General features: G+C 40.0%; 1 protein-coding gene across 12 annotated transcripts in view; it reads right to left on the bottom strand.

The window, feature by feature from the left end:
* Window positions 1-96: 96 nt before the first annotated feature.
* gphna (gephyrin a) overlaps window positions 97-18,133 on the bottom strand; it is a 28,908-nt gene continuing 10,871 nt past the window's right edge. For 2 of the 12 annotated variants that reach the window (XM_034576563.1, XM_034576573.1), the window contains 17 exons: window positions 17,375-17,512; window positions 16,810-16,852; window positions 15,567-15,704; window positions 15,291-15,404; window positions 15,002-15,057; window positions 13,629-13,748; window positions 13,459-13,517; window positions 13,204-13,357; window positions 12,868-12,989; window positions 10,951-11,038; window positions 10,285-10,358; window positions 9,080-9,144; window positions 6,111-6,214; window positions 4,963-5,059; window positions 4,075-4,213; window positions 2,408-3,965; window positions 104-2,370 (listed from right to left, as the gene is read on the bottom strand). In XM_034576563.1, the coding sequence (XP_034432454.1) occupies window positions 4,080-4,213; window positions 4,963-5,059; window positions 6,111-6,214; window positions 9,080-9,144; window positions 10,285-10,358; window positions 10,951-11,038; window positions 12,868-12,989; window positions 13,204-13,357; window positions 13,459-13,517; window positions 13,629-13,748; window positions 15,002-15,057; window positions 15,291-15,404; window positions 15,567-15,704; window positions 16,810-16,852; window positions 17,375-17,512 (1,506 nt within the window). In that variant the 3' untranslated portion in view covers window positions 104-2,370; window positions 2,408-3,965; window positions 4,075-4,079. Of the gene's footprint in view, window positions 3,966-4,074; window positions 4,214-4,962; window positions 5,060-6,110; window positions 6,215-6,516; window positions 6,699-9,079; window positions 9,145-10,284; window positions 10,359-10,950; window positions 11,039-12,867; window positions 12,990-13,203; window positions 13,358-13,458; window positions 13,518-13,628; window positions 13,749-15,001; window positions 15,058-15,290; window positions 15,405-15,566; window positions 15,705-16,809; window positions 16,853-17,374; window positions 17,513-18,133 lie in introns of those variants that run through there. The other 10 variants (XM_034576567.1, XM_034576569.1, XM_034576565.1 and 7 more) reach the window with 10 other exon arrangements.

Raw genomic sequence — 18,133 nt, 5'->3', positions numbered from 1 at the left:
ATGTTGTGAACATCACTTTCACAGATTTTTCTTCCGAATTATTCAATTTCACAGACAAACTGGATTTGAGAAATAATATCCACTTGTTGAAACAAATATAGTACAGAATAATCAGGATTATTTTTATTAATTCATCTTCAGTTTCAATAATATTACAGAAAAAACATCCTCTTTATCATATCTATACAGTAGTAGTAGAATGCTGTGTCATTGCTTCATTACAAGTGCTGGTCATAGTTTATAGTATGTGCAGTGTGACACTGAGTTCAGTCCAGTGTTACGAATCACTCAGTACAAAGGCAGTTTAACAAGAACCTGCTTCTTCTTACTCAAATGAATCTATCTGGGATTGATTGGTCCTCCTTGGGCAGGTGCCAGGACAAGCTCTGATGCTGCGTTCATGTCACTATGGGTTTCCTTTAAATATGAGCTTCCAGATGTGCAATATAATAAATGTGTTTTCATTGTTTATTTTTTATAATTTTTTTATTTGGATGTGGACTTTTCAGTGAATTTATGTCTACCTTTCACCCTGTTTTTCCAATTTGTATTACATGACATGAACCCAGCACGAGCCATTGGCAGATGTACGGTGCATTTGAGGTAACTGGAAAGTTTCTGACATCTGAGCCAGAGAAGTGAATGAGAAGACTGTGTTGGTATCCGAGCCTGGGCTCTGAAAACTCATCTTACGCACCAGTAGTCACATCAAGATCTTTCATAAATGTAGTTTTTAGTCAGATCAGAAGACGTCCAGACGCTGCACCCTGGTCTCAGGCCTGGAATCAATCCTGCCCAAAGAGAAAGACACCCCCCCCCCCTTTAATGGGCATGCAAGTGTGTGGGAAGGATAAGTGGAGGATGAGGAGAGGAAGAAAATGAGTGGAGAGGTGGAGAAAGACTGCGTCAGCCTATAGAGAGAGGGTCAAAGGTCAGAAACACTGACTAGTGTGGTATTCAGGTCAAAAATATTTTGTAGACACAAGGTTCTTATCTGGAAAGAACATTAACTTCAAATGTCTTAACTATGATCATCAGGAGGAAAAACTCCAATTATGTCATGTGGGTGTTGTAAAGTACCATTACATTTAAATACTCGCCACAGCTTTGTACGAGCGTTTCCACTATGACCTGAATGCAGCATCAGACCTTTGACCATGAGGGGTTGTTTAGCACTGATCAATCTGACAGGAAGAATCAGAGGAAGTAGAGGGAAGAAGGTTTGGGGCATTAGTGAATGTTTGGAACTCACACACTGCATATGATGCATTTGAATGATCCTTGTTAACTGGTAAACAATTTAAGGTTGGTCTTTAATCAGCAGGACACTGTAGGTCTACTTGCTTGTTAAATAAACTAGTCATGGGCTGAATCTCACAGAAGGTTTTCTAGATGTCTCAGTGTTGCTCAGACTACAGTACAGTACATCGAGAGAGAAGCGGTCACATGTTGTAGTTTGATTTACAGCCTTGAACTGCACCGACTTCGACAAGCACCTTAACACCATTGTGGTAGAAATACACTAGTTGTACAGTTTACGAGCACCTGAATGTGACATCCTGCTTTCAAGCGATGTCACGTCAGAGTTTCTCTGAGTTTGAAACATGTCTTGTCACTTGGACTTCTGTTGTCCACGTTCGTGTGGTTTGTAGGTAAAAACTTGAAAAAAGATGGAGGCTCCTGATTAGCCAAAACACAAAGCAAAGCTAGTCTCTGAGATAAGCTGTTGACTAAGTATAGTAATCTTTGGCTGCTGACAGAAAGATAATATTCCATATTATTTTCACTAAATCCCATGAAAAGACCAAAACCAACAATAATATTTGTATTCCTATGTGACACAATAAAAACCTACACACACACACACACACACACACTTGCTTCCACACACTGCTCTACTGTCAGAGATACTCAATCTAGCACCAAATGATGAGTCTGCTGCTGAAAGCGACCCACAGTAAATGTCCCATTTACTTATGTAGGAACTAATATTCCCAGCTGTTCATGGGTAAAGTTGGAGCAATACATTTTAAACGAGTAGTGACAGTGGTAGGTGGATTCTGTAACATTTGGACAGAGCGTGGCCAGCTGCCAAACCACACACATTCACTTCTAGTTTTCATTAAGTCTTGTCAGAGTATTGTAGTTTAATATTTAACAGAGAGACACGAGGTGTCAATCTTCTCATCTAACTCTCTGAACAAAAGGGAATTTAAGTTTTTCCGTCAGTAGGAATCAGTTGTTGATTCTGAAAGACAGTACAGAGTGAAAGAATGTCACTAACATAATGTTGGTTTTAGTCACTGGTGGGATGAAACAAAGTCCATTTAAATTGTTACTCTACTTGAGTACATTTTTCATGAATCTGTTCTTCACTTAAGTAGATTCATTTTCCAGTACGATTCACATTTACTCCACTACATTTTAACAATGCACTGTGTTACATGATCACATTGTTTTTATAATTTTAAAGTAATCAACAACTACAAGAGAATCTATCCCCTGATCCGATCACAGTTGGCATGTAACATTAGACCCGTCTCCTGCTGCAGAATCAGTCACTAATGAAGAAACACAACAGAGACTCAGACATAAAGATGTGGTAGACTGTTGCATTAGGTAACATGCTACACTCAGCTATACTTAGACTTTTGATACTTAAAGTATATTTAAAAGCAAGTATTTTTAATAAAGTAGAAACGATAATGTGTAAATTTTTGTCTATTTATTTGTACTTTTACTTCAGTAAAACATTTGAGTGCTTCCATCACCACTGGTTTTAGTCTTTTCATGAGATTTCATGACCATTAGAAAAATATAGAATAAAGTCAGCCATATCTTTTTTATAGTTTTAAAAATGAAGAAAAAATGGCAAAGTATAGACATTTTGTAGTTGTAAACCTTATGGAAATCAAACACCACTTGAATGCAGGGTCTGCGTTGTGTAATATAGCATCGGGATTTTGTTCAGATTTGATGTCGGAGCAGAGGGTTCTGGTGTGGTGAGTGAGGATGGAAGTCCAGCCTCACTCTGCCTTAAAGCTGAGCCACTTACAAGAGTTGCATGGCTTTCACTGAGAGTCACAATGGGATTCAGGGTCTCAGTATGGTCTCAAAGTGTTATCATACTGTATCTGGACAAAACAAATACAAAGGATCCTTGTATTATTTTTTCCTCTTTTGGCAACAAATGTTTTTTTTCTTTTTCTGTACTGGCACAAACTATTTCAGCAGCTTTGATCAGAAGATGTCCTTATAAGCCTTTAGATCAATATTCATGTTAGGGTCAGTGTGTTGTAGGAGGAGATGTAGTAATACTGCAGGGTAGGGATCTTCTATATCTTGATAGAGGGCGCCAGAGCAGAGGCAGGAGTAGAAGAAGAAGAAGAAGAAGAAGAAGAAGAAGAAGAAGAAGAAGAAGAAGAAGAGGAAGAAGAGGAGGAAGAGGAGGAAGAAGAAGAAGAAGAATTAGAAGAAGAAGAAGAGGAGGAGGAAGAGGAGGAAGAAGAGGAAGAAGAGGAAGAAGAAGAAGAAGAAGAAATGAAGGAAGGAAGGGGAAGTTTACGTCTCTATATCTACCAGGGAAACTCACAAAGCAAATGAACAGGAAAGAAGAGGGAATGGTTACTACTAAGATGATAATATTCAATCAATAATAATAAATAGAATATTAATTAAGAATATTAATAATCATTATCATCAGGATAGTAATAATAATATTACAGAATAAATCTCATATTTTATATATTTCTTTTCACTTTTTTTTTCTTCATTGAAATACAGTGATCTCCTCAGAGCAGACCAATGAGGATTCAGCCCGCGCTGGCTCCAATTGGCTGTTGCATATGACATCACAGCTAATGGCGACCAGGTAGACATGCATCGCTTCCTGCCCCCGCCCATATCCTGTCCAGACAGGAAGTCCTGGCACTGCCATGGTAATCGGTAGCGAGTGACATTGAAGTCTGGGGATAAAAGCAGTTTGTTGGATAGTTAGTGGGAGTGTTTTTCCTGCCTTTGTGACAAAGTGAAACACGTGGACAGGGGAATAAAACAGATGAGAGAGTGATGTACCTGCATCATAGTCGTCCGATCACCATGACGTCAACGACCTCTCCCTTATGTAGCTCCACATACTGCTCTGTTTTAGGAGGCAACATCAGCAGGCCGTTGGCGCTACGCATTGACATGAGCCTACTGGATACCTGGTTACCTGGAGAGAGCCACAGCGATCATGCATGTCTGAGTAAGTTGTGTGTGTAAGCCTCCAGGATATGCATATAATAATAATAATAATAATTCATATTATCATTATTATATACTTTTTATATGGCACTTTTCAATAAACAGGTTTACAAAGTGCTTTAAAGACAAAAAAAATGAAAATGCATAAACAAGTTAAAGCAAAAGACAAAGGATAAAACACACAAATAATTAAAAGCAATTTTATAAAAGTGTGTTTTAAAAGAGGACACTGGTGGTCTGATTAACAAAGGAAGGTTGTTCCACAGTTGTGGAGCCCTAACAGTAAAATCCCTACCACCCTGTCTCTAGTCTGGCTCTGGGTATGGAGAGCAACACCTGGTTAGCAGATCAAAGAGTCAGAGCAGGGTATAAGGGATGAGGAGGTCTGCAAGGTAGGGCGGTGCGAGGCCATTCAGTGATTTAAAAACTTGCAAATTAATTCTGAGAACCATGCGTAAGAATTGCAAAGGCGAGAATGGGTGTGATGGGATCATATTGTCGTGTTCATGTAAGAACCCCTAGCTGCTGTGTTTTGGGTTGAAGGTGAATAAGGGCATGAAAGGAATGATTTGATCTGGGCAGTACTGATTTGACTGATATCTGATTTGGTGATATAGCTCAAATGTGTATGGAACTTTGGAAACACAATTCTTGCCTCATGGGTTTGCAATGAAGACCACGTCTAAAATGTGTGTGTATATCCGTGTGTGTGTGTACCTGTGCTCTGTGCCCAGGGCAGTGGCTCCTGGTGATGCCAGGTGAGAATACAGCGGTGATACTCTGGTCTGGGATCCAGCTTAACATCACAGGAAAGCTGAAATACACACACACAAACACAAGGTTATGGGCATGTTACATATCTGTCCAACTTCACTGCTTCTAACTTCTAGGAATAGGATTCAGGAATACCATTTTCATACCTGTATGCTACATATAACAAAATATTTTAACCATACGATACATGAAATGTTAATTGCTAAACTTTAGAGACTCTAGGGGGTGAATTGTGTTTCCTTTGCACAAAGCCTGGGTAGCTGTTTCACAGTTTCCTGCCTTTATGGAAAGCTAAGTGGCACTAAGCTGACTGAGCTACTTGTTCCGGTCACATGTACATGCCCATGGCTCCCTTCATATTAAAATGAGGGTCTGTGTCGGTCTTGCATTCCAGGTATGCATACCTGATCCCTCGTTCTATTCCAGTAGGTGAATTTACTTTATTGTACCTGTAGCATGTGCAGTTTAAGTGTTCAGTCAGCGTGGTCACAAATTTGGGAATGCATGCCTACATAAGCATATGGGTCTGTGTGTACCCAAGCAAACGTGAGTGGATAACAAACTGTGCATCACAAGGAGAACAGCGGACCCCAGCGGACCCCAGTGGACTGGCGGATGCGGACACTATGAATTCTCCTTAACAACCTCCCCAAATATTGCAACTTTTTGTGTGAGTGGGCCTGGACACAGTATCTTAGAATATGGATTTATTTATTTTTTAAACGCTCCCTTCCAAACGTCTCTATAATTTCTTCCACAAAAATGTTGATTTGAGCCATTTTACAAAACTTATTAACAGATATCTGGCATCTGTGGGAAAACAAATTACAGTATTTACATTACTGTTAAAAGAGTTGTTGGGTTCTAAGACACATTTCTCACACAGTGGATCGAAAGTCAGTTCCCGCCATGTACTATATGTCGTTGTCATATTATGATCAACCATCGAGAAGGTGTCTCCACCCTTAATGTAATAATATATAAATTTGAGATTATGGATGTGTGTGTGTGTGTGTGTGTGTGTGTGTGTGTGTGTGTGTGTGTGTGTCTGTGTGTCTGTGTGTGTGTGTGTGTGTGTGTGTGTCTCTTACCCTAGCTTTAATGATAGTAGGTCTAGGATCCAGAATGCCTTGCATCTTCCTCAGAGCAGGTATCACAAACAGGTTACAAGTCACCACTGCAGACACTGGGTTACCTTTAAGACAACATAACAACACAACACTGGGTTACTGAGGAGGAAAGCATGGGCACTACCAACAACTGAGATATAAAGTTAGGAGATATTTACAACAATCTACACGAGTGCAGATATACAGTGTACAGTGCCGGGTGAATACATGTCTAATTAGTGTCTGCATTGTCTCCCTTTGCATTGAACATGTTGGTGTTGTACTGCACATGCCTGATATAACACAGACCTATCCCTGGTGAATAAATTATTTTTGATGCCAGTCATAACCAGCACTGGAGACTTTGTACGAAGGCAAAGAAACTCACTGTCAGCAAGTTTGGGAGTAACTCCCAATGCAAGAGCAATACAAGGTTGATTGAGCCACTCAAGCAGATGTCAGACAGGAACTCTGGAGGATGTCTGGAGCATTGAGTCTGGACATTGGGCTGGAGCTTTAACGTGAGGGGCAGTGCAGCAGGAAGAGGCAGGATGTAACGTATTAATTCCGCTGCGGATATCATGTGCTTTGGTTTACAGCACATCGAAACCGGTGTTGGCCTTCATCACCAAAAACTCTCTAGACATCTTTGTCGGTGTCCTATACATGAGTTGCTCCTCTTTTTCTTCCTGAGATATTTGTTTTCTTTTTTGCATTTGTCGCATGTTAGAGATGTCATTAACACCCCAACTCGCTTGCAATTAATCCTGAAGAGAATCTCCTTCTGTGTTCTCAAATCGGTTCCACCGGACTCTCTGCAAACTTCTTTACTTGGGGGCCAGACAGAGAAAGTCCGGAGGCTCTCACTTGGACATTACAGCCCCAGCGGAAATAGTCTAGAGTTCAGTGCGTATCTGAAAGCAGCTTTATTGTGTTGAAGCAGGCTCCAGATAATAAGAGCATTACGAACCAAGGTGCAAACGAGGATATGGAACTATTGTCAGTGCTTTAATTTAATTTTTTTCTTCCAACTCCTCATGTAGTATTTTCTTAACATTTTATGAAAACAAATGTTGAGGTCTCCCAACTTTTGCTGTTTCTCACAGCATTACCAAATATGTATCTTATTCTAGTAATTATTCTGTAGTTCCTCTAGAACAAGACACATAATACTTTAAAAGATTTAGCTGTGCCTCAGCTTTACCAGGTTAAGGACAAAGAAAAGTAGGTGCTGGTCCAGGCAGTGTCCTATTCAGAAGAGAAGATGACTCCTATAAACCCATAATCATGGCTCTCTAAAGAGTCATGTACACGTTTCTATGGGTCTATGCAGACAAGGGCATTATGGGTTACCATAGTTCAAAGAGGATTTGCAAGACTGAACGACACAAATCCTCAATATGAACAAAAACAACTTGTGTGGACCAGTATGACTGTATAACTGATGGTCAGGTCATGATGCTATTCGACAGAACACAGCACTGAGGACAAGTGGCTGGTTAAGCAAGAATATGCATGAATATCCAATAATTTCCCAGGTTACAGTGAGTATGGGTATCAATATATTTACATTCATCATGTTTTCAATCAGCTGATGGTCACCTGAGGTTCAAAGTTTGTACTTTGGGCTTGGGCAAAGATGATACCCAAAGGACATTTAGGGTTTTCACAGCATTGCCCATAAGGAGAGTGCAATATACTTAATTTACACCTAATGCTGCTTTAAAAGTAATTCTATCTTTAACTATTTATATTAATTTATTTCTCTCTGTATTGTGAGCTAAATGCAACAAAATTCAGTTTAAAGTGCACTTGTCTGTATAACTTTGAATGACAATTAAGGTCTTTTGAAGTTTTGAAGTTGAGGTTCTGTCAATGATGATGATATGAGGTGATATCTGTTGCTCTGCTGTTACTAAGAAACACTTTGGTAAGTGATGTGTTTGTCAGTATCTGATGTTACCTGTTCTCGTAACGAAACGATTTATTGAATTAATTCATTGACTAAATATTTGACGAGAGCCAGCAAAAAAACCACTGAGACGAACTATGAAAATATGCAGGCAACAGAATGACATTTTAGCAAGAGTCATCAGGAGATAACATATCGTCCCCGGCACCCACAAAACCTGAAACAGCAGATGATTTGGTGCTCTAACAGTTAGATGTAGCTGTAAAATTTTCCTCAGTGATTAAGAGTATCCAATTGTTTCTTAAAACAGGTGAATCTCTTCATACACATACCCTGTAAACATAATGTGTGGCATCTTTCTGTTGCTTACTGGTGAAAAGCTCTAATGTGAGAGCCTACTCACGTTTGATTTGGTGATTTGGAATAGATGTGTTAGCTAATGATAGCATGCAACCACCTACAACCAGCCACTTAAGAGATTAAACATGCTGAGTTAGCAGGTCTGTTCAGATGGAGAATGAATTGCTTCAAGAAGAGAAGAGTATAAGGTCAGAAAGATGAAACCTGGAGTTAGACTTTCTATTACACAAACAGTTTGACCTTTGCCACTTTGAACAATAACGTATAACTCAATAAGACCATGAGTCCTTCCTCTGGCGAAATTTGAAAGACTTGTGGCATCACATCACTTTAGCCAATGAACTTTAAGCTACAACTGTCACCAGTTTGTGCGTGTTTGCTACTAAGTGCTTCTGACTTTGAGCTGCAGTTGCTTTTATGTTGAAGGTTACTTCTTAACTTCAGTTACTTGTCACATAAACTCCTGATTCATGAATTGGGATTATGACTGAGCCAACACATACAGTTGGTCACATGTACTAAATTGAACATGGCTTCATATGAATAACGACAGTGTGTGAGGAGCCAAAACAGTTCTGATCAAACAGGGTCTAGGTGATTGGACAATAATGAGATACACACTTACTGACAACACTGACACAACACACAAAAGCAGTAACATCAGATATAAATACGGCACCTGGCAGAGCAAAGATGAGTTTCCGAGCTCCATCAATGTCAGCTGTGGCAAAAGTAGTAGGAAGACTGAAAAACAGAAACACGCAGATGGTCATTTTACTTTTACTAGCTGTGATCATATCAGACCATACCTGTATATAAAAAATGGACGTAGCTTCCGGCTCCAAAAGAAGAAGCCTATGCGGAAGTGCTTAAAAGTGTAATACTGCAGAGATCCAGCAGGGGCTGGGTCAAACTGGCTCCAAGAAATCTCTGGCTCCTTAGACTGCCATTGAAAAAACTTTCTCCCATGAAATACTCTGTCAAAAAAATGTCCCACCTATGATTATGGTCTCATTCGCTAAATACTCTCCTTCTTAACAGAGATTTGGTAGTACATCTGAAAATTATATCGTAATTAATTAGATATTAGAGCTTAAAAAGCTGTAGATTTGGGGGCGTGTCTGTTTGATTGACACACTCTCGGATGATTGACAGGCAGCAGCTGGGACGGGTCAGACTAGAGAGAGATTCATCGTGTTCACTCACTTCTCTGACATTTACTTCTATTCTGTCGTTATCAGTTGCTGAAGAGGGTTTTTACACCGATGCTTTTACTGTTTGTACAGTTTGCTTTATTAGGGCCCGAGCATTCACAGTGTGATTAAGGCCTGTTCTTCAGTAACAACAGACACGGAGGAGCTGATGTCTCCGGTTTGTTCGGTGAAGAAACTCTTGTTTTCTTAATGTTTTACAGTCTTTATCTTCACATTTTCACTATGCTCCAAAAAATGTACTGTGTGTTTCTATGTGTTCTGACTGGAGAAGAGGAAACTGCTAGCATGCTAGTCACTGTCCCAGTGAATGTGAATTATGATGTTAACCAAGCTAGCTAGTTAGCTGATAGCTTTGCAATGCTGGGCCTACCAGTTCCCTCAGGGCTGCTAACCTGTGTTAACCAGGTGTTAAAGTTACGCCCTTTTAATTTAACCAAGGTTAACATGACAACGTTTGTTTTGTTTCTGCCACATGTGACTCAGTTTAAATGATGTGAGCTGCTTTAATGTGAGTTATTAAAAGTCCAAGAGGATGTCGTGATAGTTCAGTTTACAGCATAAATGTTATGAACAAAGAGGTTAGTATTGTTTCTCACCAGGAGTCAATAGGAAAAAAAAAAAATCCCCTGTTTCCTCCATTTTTAATGTTTAACCCCATCCCCCGTCTTACCCTGGCTTCATAAAGACTCGACCAAAGTGGATCTGAGCATGTAGATCAATATCCAGCACCTGCTTTAGGTAGTCCTGACAGACAAACGTGAAAAACAACAACATTATAAAACTGAACTGAGTCAACAGAAATGAAAAGCAATGATGACAAATCATTGGTAAAACCTAATAAGCTGTAGTTGTTGCTGTAATTTTACTGGTTCCAAAGGTTAATGTATTAGTGAACAATACAATGTTATTTTTTTACTTCATAGTGACATGATGATGATCAAACTATTTTTTTGATCCATATGAGTTTTAGGTCATGTCTACAGTCCTTTAGGACCGAATTGTCTGACTTCTTTATGTCGTCTTCGTGACATCACATATCATATGGTTGGTAATACGTTTTTGATCAACATAAGCTTTATATTGACTCTGTTATTTTCGGAAAATGTTGATTTTTCTGACCATTATTTTGTTGACCTTGACCTTTAACCTTTAAGCTCCAAAAGTTAAGCAACTGGTGATACTGTATGTTGGCATACAGTGCAACAGAAAACGCAAAGCTGAATCAGGCACATATAAATACCGTGCATAGGGATTGTCATCTTCCTCATTACATTTCATCTCCTCAACATGGAATTCTTTATTTATTTAGAAGAGGTGGATTATAAGGTTGAGGTACCTTCTCTCCCATGGACACGCCTCCTGAGGTGATGATGACGTCGGCACGACTGATTCCCTCATGGAGAGCTGACAGCAGATCATCAGGGCTGCAGGACACATCAAACCCAGTTTACTAATCCTGAAGAAGCCACTGAGCTGTAAAATGTCTCATGTGGCTGTTGAGAAGCTTTTGTGATGTCTGAGAAAATAACCACACTACAACTACAACTGCTGACAAACAAGAGATGAGGCATTTCAAAGAGCCTTTACCACACAAGGAGATTCGAAAAGGTGTCAGTCAAGTGGCATTATGGGAAGTGCAGGATTATGTTTTTTTTCCTGATCTTTATTGAACTGTAGTCTTTCAGTTTGAGAGCAGGATTTATTTATTTAACGTTCAGATTTTGTAAACACTCAAATATACCCTGTTTGTGCTTAGATTTGCTTTGCTTGTGCGCTTGCACTCAGATATTTAAGCACTAATGGTTGGGGGAATTTCGCCACCCAAAAATCCAAGCATTTAAGAAAAAAATCTGAGAGTAGATGTTCCATGCGTGCACAAAAGCAGCATGAGTCCCAGGAAATCTGTCCAAGCAATATCAACATCTGAGAACAAGCGCACAATTTGAGCACAAGTAGGGCCTATTTGAGTGCAAAAGCAGGGTTTGAGTGAAAGCATAAAACAATCTGAATGCAAAATAAATAAATCAAACTGAAAGATCACACTCTGTACAGAGTCCCTCTTTTTCTGCCATGGAAAGGACTAAAAGTCAGGATATGTGCCTTTGCTGCTTCAGTTTTGACCCTTGTTTTTTAGATTTATTTGAAAATTAAGGTCCAATCCCATTTCACCTCTTCCCCTCCATTTTGCACGTTCATGCGTAGGTGATAATCCCATATTTTGACATATTTTTATGTTGCATCCCCCCCCTCATTGAAGATACACGATGCACTTGATTTAACTAGTGTATTGCAGCGATGCTACTGAACTGAACTGCTCCTCTAATAACAAAGCATCCTGGCAGGGTTGCATACAGACCCCTGTTAGCAAACTGAAGCTGTGAGCTTTTGATTTATACGTGAAATAATGCAGAGCATCCAAGCTTTTCAATTTCAAATGCCATTGACTCACCTGCATTAGCATAGATTTATATGGATATAATAGGTTTGTCACTTTAGTAACTGCAAACATTAGCATTGGTTTATTTAAGATCTTAACAATGTTATTACAATGACATCCCCGGCAAAACTTCTTGTCGCGTCTGTTTACATCGACGACTACTGATGATGTAACAGCTTCTTGAAGTGCTGTCCCAATTCGTAGGGGAAGATTTCAACCACTACCCCTATTAGCTCCGTTTCAAGGGGCAAAATAACCCTCGAAGACAAGGGGTAGGGGTAGGGAGAAGGGGGGAATGGGATTGGGCCTAAGTCTCTTGTTTTCTTCATCAAGCTTTATGAAAGTGGAATATTAAATCAAAGAAGAAGTATTTTAACTGTATCAATTTGAAGTTAATATAATAAGACTGGTCAAGTAGAATTACCACCAAGTAGAACTATTTGTCTCAACCAACCAGTCAAGGTGCAGGAATAGCGGTAAGAAGTTAGAGTGTTAAATTATGGCCAGAGGAACATTATGATGTCACAGTAAAGTGGCTTTGACCTTTGGCCAACAAATCTAATCAGGGCATCTTTGAATCTAGGTGAAGAATTTGAAGAAATTTCTTCAGGGCATTAATGAATGTTTAAGAGACTGGGAAGAATGGATGGACAAACCATCTCCAGCACAGAGTTATAATCAGTATGATCCAATGGTTCAAAATAAATAACAGTTGTTGGGCAAAATATTTCAGCACAAAACTGTAAATGATTGGATACTATTGTGAGCTACATGTCCTGAATCTGAGATGTTCTTTGTCAAAATAAACGTTCATACTTGTCTCCAACGATGCCCAGGTTGATGGTGGGGTAGCCATGCTCCTGAATGGTGGCCAGAAGAGTGGAGCGGTTAGAGTCTCTGATCTTCCCTGGGTGGAGGTCATCCTCTGGATTCAACAGCTGCGCACGCACACACACACACACACACACACACACACACACACACACACACACACACACACACACACACACACACACACACACACACACACACACACACACACACAGAGAGATATAAACACCTAGCATCTTGATTCAGTGACCAACCAAAAGTCTAAGCGCAAATATCAAAATAAAGGTCAGAGTGTAATTGCATCTGTTTATTGGCATGTACCTCATTTCCAGTGGACATCACAGCCACCACAGGAAACTTGTGCACGCTGACCTCAGTCACTCCAACTGTAGCCAGCAAGCCAATCTCTGACGGACCCATGTGTGTTCCTTTAGCCAGCACACACTCGCCTCGCCTGATGTCATGACCTATTGGCCTTTGGAACACACACACATGTTACATGAATAGATAACAGTGGCTTTCTAATGCAGCTTTAATAGCAATTAGCTTCCACTAGTTTTTTTTTAGTTTTTTTACCTGATGTCCTGTCCTGGCCTGGCCTGAACCATAATCCTCACCTCCAGCTCCTCTGTGCCCTGTAACAGACAAATGTTCAACATCATCATGCCCACTAAGAAGACATATGCTGTCCATACACAGCAGTAAAGTAGCCAGTGATCAGAAAACATCCAAAGTGGTGTTATTACATCCTCAGACTCCCTCAGCAGCTCGGTATCTTCTACTTGGACCACAGCATCAGCTCCACAAGGAATGGGAGCACCGGTCGTCACCCTCATCACCTGACCTGGCATCACTGTATGGGTGGGCTGCACACAACACACCCCAACACAGACACACACAAACACACACAAAATTGACTTAGTCTGATAGTTGTCAAGTGCTTCTTGAACACTTCATTTTAGTCATTTTACGTTTACTTCAGAAATCAGTTGAGCAGAGTATACAGTAAAATATTGTCACTGATTAAAAGTGTGATATGGTGCAGTAGTCACATTAGTAGCAAGGTAGTTAACTGGTAGTAGTGGTAGTCATAGCTTTAAGATTTACTACTGCAAAATTAAAACAGTGACAGTTGTTCGTGTTGTTCGTGTACTTCAACATAATCTGCTGCAGTTGTTACTCTTTGTGAGCTGCAGGAACTACAGTAGACAATAGAAAATCATTAAATATATATATATAGTTATAATATATCTTCCTAATAACGAGATCTACTCAGGAGGGGATGGAAGATCGAGTTACCAGCAGAACTGAGGCGGTCTCATCTGCTACTATAGAAGTTAAACTACTCATTTCTAAAACACAGGAATGAATCTCAGGGGTCAAAGACGCAAAAAATAAACTCCTGTGTTCTCATGGCATTTTTTGAATTTCCAAGGAGAAACACTTCACCCAAAACTTAAGGGTGAAATTACACTTAAATTATGTGACACGAGGCTGCTACAAAGAAACTTGAAACTACAAACCCCAGTGGTCAGACACAACTTGATATGCCGACAATTTCTTCACCATACGTCAAATTAACAAGATTCATTAATACTGAGCATCACTGTTTCATTTTCCAGTGTTTATGACAAAAGCGGTGTGTCACATTTCCTCCATTCTGGTGGAATGACATTGGCTCTGACTGTGAAAATCATCTGTTTGTGTGGCGCAATGTCTCATCATCCTGCAAATTCAGACATTCATTCATTCCCACTGCCATATCTGTTCTGAAGTCAGGCAGATGGGGTAAGGGTTTGGTGATGGCATTTGTGTTGTATTTTTCTGTTTATTATTCTAGTTTTAATTGTATTTATTCAACAATATTGCATTCATTCAATATATCACGCCAACTGGGGACTACTATCTTTCTCTAAGGGGACTGTTGGGCTTTGGCAGACGTATGTGCTCTGTTCAGCAGTATTACTCACAGTAGTTATAGTAGTGGAACTGTTTTTACACATGCTAACAGTTATGTTGTTGACAGTCTGAGTAGCTGTGTTGCTAAACAAATGATGCTAGATACTAGATACAGTTCAAGGCATGATCTCTAAATTAGTGTTAGTGTGTTAGAGCTGACCTGTTGTCCAGCCTGTGATTCTCCCATGATGAAGCGATCTCCTGGGCCATCAGCAGCTACAGGTCAATGAACATGATGTTAATCCAGTTAATTGTGAAAATAAGACCACGATTATTGATTCTTTAAACTTTGAGTGGCAGCTAAGATGACAGGTTACAGTTTGCTCTTTAATTCACTCAGTGTCAGCAGGTTAACAAACATACAGTAAATGAATAGATGGCATTCATTTTCATGGATGCTCCATCACATTAATCTGGTGTAAAATATGATATCGGATTCGTGGTCTCACCTCGCACTGCATAGCCATCTTTAACAGAGGCGGGGAACGGAGGAAGGTTGTCTTTGGCGTAGATGTCCTGAGCGAGCACTCGACCCAAACCGTCTGCAGAGAGCAGCCACCAACCAGTAGCAACAAAAGTATACACAATATTGATAACGTGAATGTGTGTATCGTTGACAATTGAGCACCAAACTGCTGCAGACTACTGATATAAGTTCCTCCTCTCCTCTTGGTTCGTAAGATAGCAGCAGACAGAAAGAAGACAGGTAATGTGATGAGACTCACCTCTGTAGTTAATGACTTCAACTCCCAGAATAGGTGTCATCTCTAGAACAGTGATGAAGGCTTTGTCCATTGACGTCAATGGGAACGGGGACATGCGATGACGACGTGCCACTTTACTGATGTCCACTGCACTGTGGCCTGCACACGCACACACACACACACAAACAAACACAGAATGGGTGAGTAAATGGTTAATATGCTGCTATAGATGGTAAATGGTCTGTATTTATAGAGCGCTTCTCTATTCTTGATGACCAATCATCACACTACAGAATTGCCTTTCACTATTCTCACACACACACACACACACACACACACACACACACACACACACACACACACACACACACACACACACACACAGTTCATCTACTTGGAGCACTGTCTCGATCACACACAATAGTGGCTCAGCTGTCAGGGTTAATGTGGGGCTCAGTATCTTGGCCAAGGATACCACAGCAGGTACGCGGAATGGGGGAGACTGTGATTGAACCGCTGTCCTTATGGTTCCGACCTGCTCTACCTCCTGAGCCAGACACATGGACAACAAGCGTAATCCGGCTTCGTACTACAGGGCCCCGATCTAGAAGCTAGCTATAAGAGACAACTAGCTGGCCCTTCACAGTGTGTACATCATGGTAGAGCCACGGAAGGAAACTGAAGAGGATGTTGTCAGAGAGAATGAAGACGAGAAAAGAGAAACCAACCAGGTAAGAAACTGAATAAGAGTGAATATCCCAGCATATTTCACTCTTAAAGAGGCCAGAGGATGCAGGACAGATGTGGACATTGTGTTGTTGTTGTTGTTATCAGACAAGTGCTAAATGTTTGGTTGTCGACTCGCTAGTTTATCATCAGAAGCTGGAAAACCCATTTCCGCCAAACAATTTGATGCGATCAGGCTCGCACATCGATAAAAGATTCTGTGACTTGCTTGATGTGTTAGCTTGTATGCTACTGTTCTATACCCTATGTTGAGTGGGGTATATGTGGTTCTTTGGCTTTGCTCGTTATCTTTTTCAGTGTCTTGTATGCCTGTTTCAGGCTGGGCATATAATGTGCATGACACAGTGGTAAAAATCTAACAGTTAATCAATAAATAAACTGTTTATCATGCAGTGCTCTGTTTACTGTGAGGCAGATACAAAAAAGTGGTTTTCTTGACTAATGCATCAAGTAATTGACTTTTGGAAGGACAGCCCCCACACACGCGCGCGCACATACACACACAGAGTGAACTTACTTGCTCTCAGAATGTTCTCATTACTGCCACATCGTGACTGAACCTGCAGAGAGACAAACAGATATTCTATATTCTCCTTCATGACAGGACAATCTGCTTGCAAAGGTTTGAAATGTTGATTAGTGTCTCACAAACACACACGACCTTGAAGTATGAATACCATGTATTTGAGCTCTTTGTCAAATTAACAGAGACAAGAATGACTGCAGGGTTTGACTTATACATCAGCTCCACTCCGACCTTTCATCACATATAAGATATCAGACAGTTATTCATCTTTGCTATGAAGGAAGTTCCTGACACAGTTTTCAAAACCTGCTGTGACATTTTACTTTCTTAATTTATCAGATCTGTTCATTCACTAGTTTATCAGTACTTGTTCTGCTCCATTGTGTAATTATTAACGCTCTGCTCTGGCATATAAAGCTCCTTTAAAAAAAATGTTTTTTTAAACACAGAAAAAAAACAAAACAAATTTATGTATTATTTAAAAGTAAATTTTCAGGATTTCTTATTTCTTTATGCAAATGTTTGTGTGTCTGCCATTATGAAAGTTAGTGTATACCTTGGGTGTCGGGCACGAGGCGGTGGAAAGGCGGGAGGTTGCCTGTGTCGCCCGTGGTGACTCGGAAGGGGTGGAGCTTAAAGAGGCTGAATCTCGAGGAAGCACCTGAACGCCTCGAGAAATGATCGAGTCCGGGATCTAGACACACACACACAATGTTGTTGTTTTTTTACAAACATGTGGACAAACTTCACCAACATAGATACCAACATCATCCATGTTTCCCTAAGTGATCACTGGTCCACATGCTTCATATGACACTAAGAAGCAAAGTAACAGTGATGAATCGGCTGAATACATTTAATTTCTTACTTAATGACATGTGTAAACTTGCCTGCAGAGTCTTAAACTATATTTATATCCACACAATATATTCTGACGTATCAGTGGTTAGTAAATACTAAAATATCAATCGAATGTTATTTAACTCAAGTTCAAGTTATTATCAATTAAATAGTAGAACAAATCGTTGCAGGGGATCAGTAATAATGTTTATTTTCTTTCTTTTTATAAAATAAATGAATTTAATTTGAAATGGAATCACAAACACAATGTATAAATGAAATGAAGCATTTGTGCGGAGTTATGAACAAACAGAACCTCTGCAGACTGTGTTTGTGATGAAGGCAAGTTAATTTGTAACTCCATCAGTCGACCTTTAAGTAGGAAATCAGTCATGGATACTGGAGTGTGCAGCATGTAACAGGGACATGTGGATGATTTTAGTTTCTGTGCTCTCATCACTGAATTACCAATGTG

This window comes from Hippoglossus hippoglossus, chromosome 22 (genome assembly GCF_009819705.1).
Source record: "Hippoglossus hippoglossus isolate fHipHip1 chromosome 22, fHipHip1.pri, whole genome shotgun sequence".
NCBI lineage: Eukaryota > Metazoa > Chordata > Actinopteri > Pleuronectiformes > Pleuronectidae > Hippoglossus > Hippoglossus hippoglossus.
Note: the sequence above shows the minus strand (reverse complement) of the source record. Positions and strands in the feature narration are given on the sequence as shown.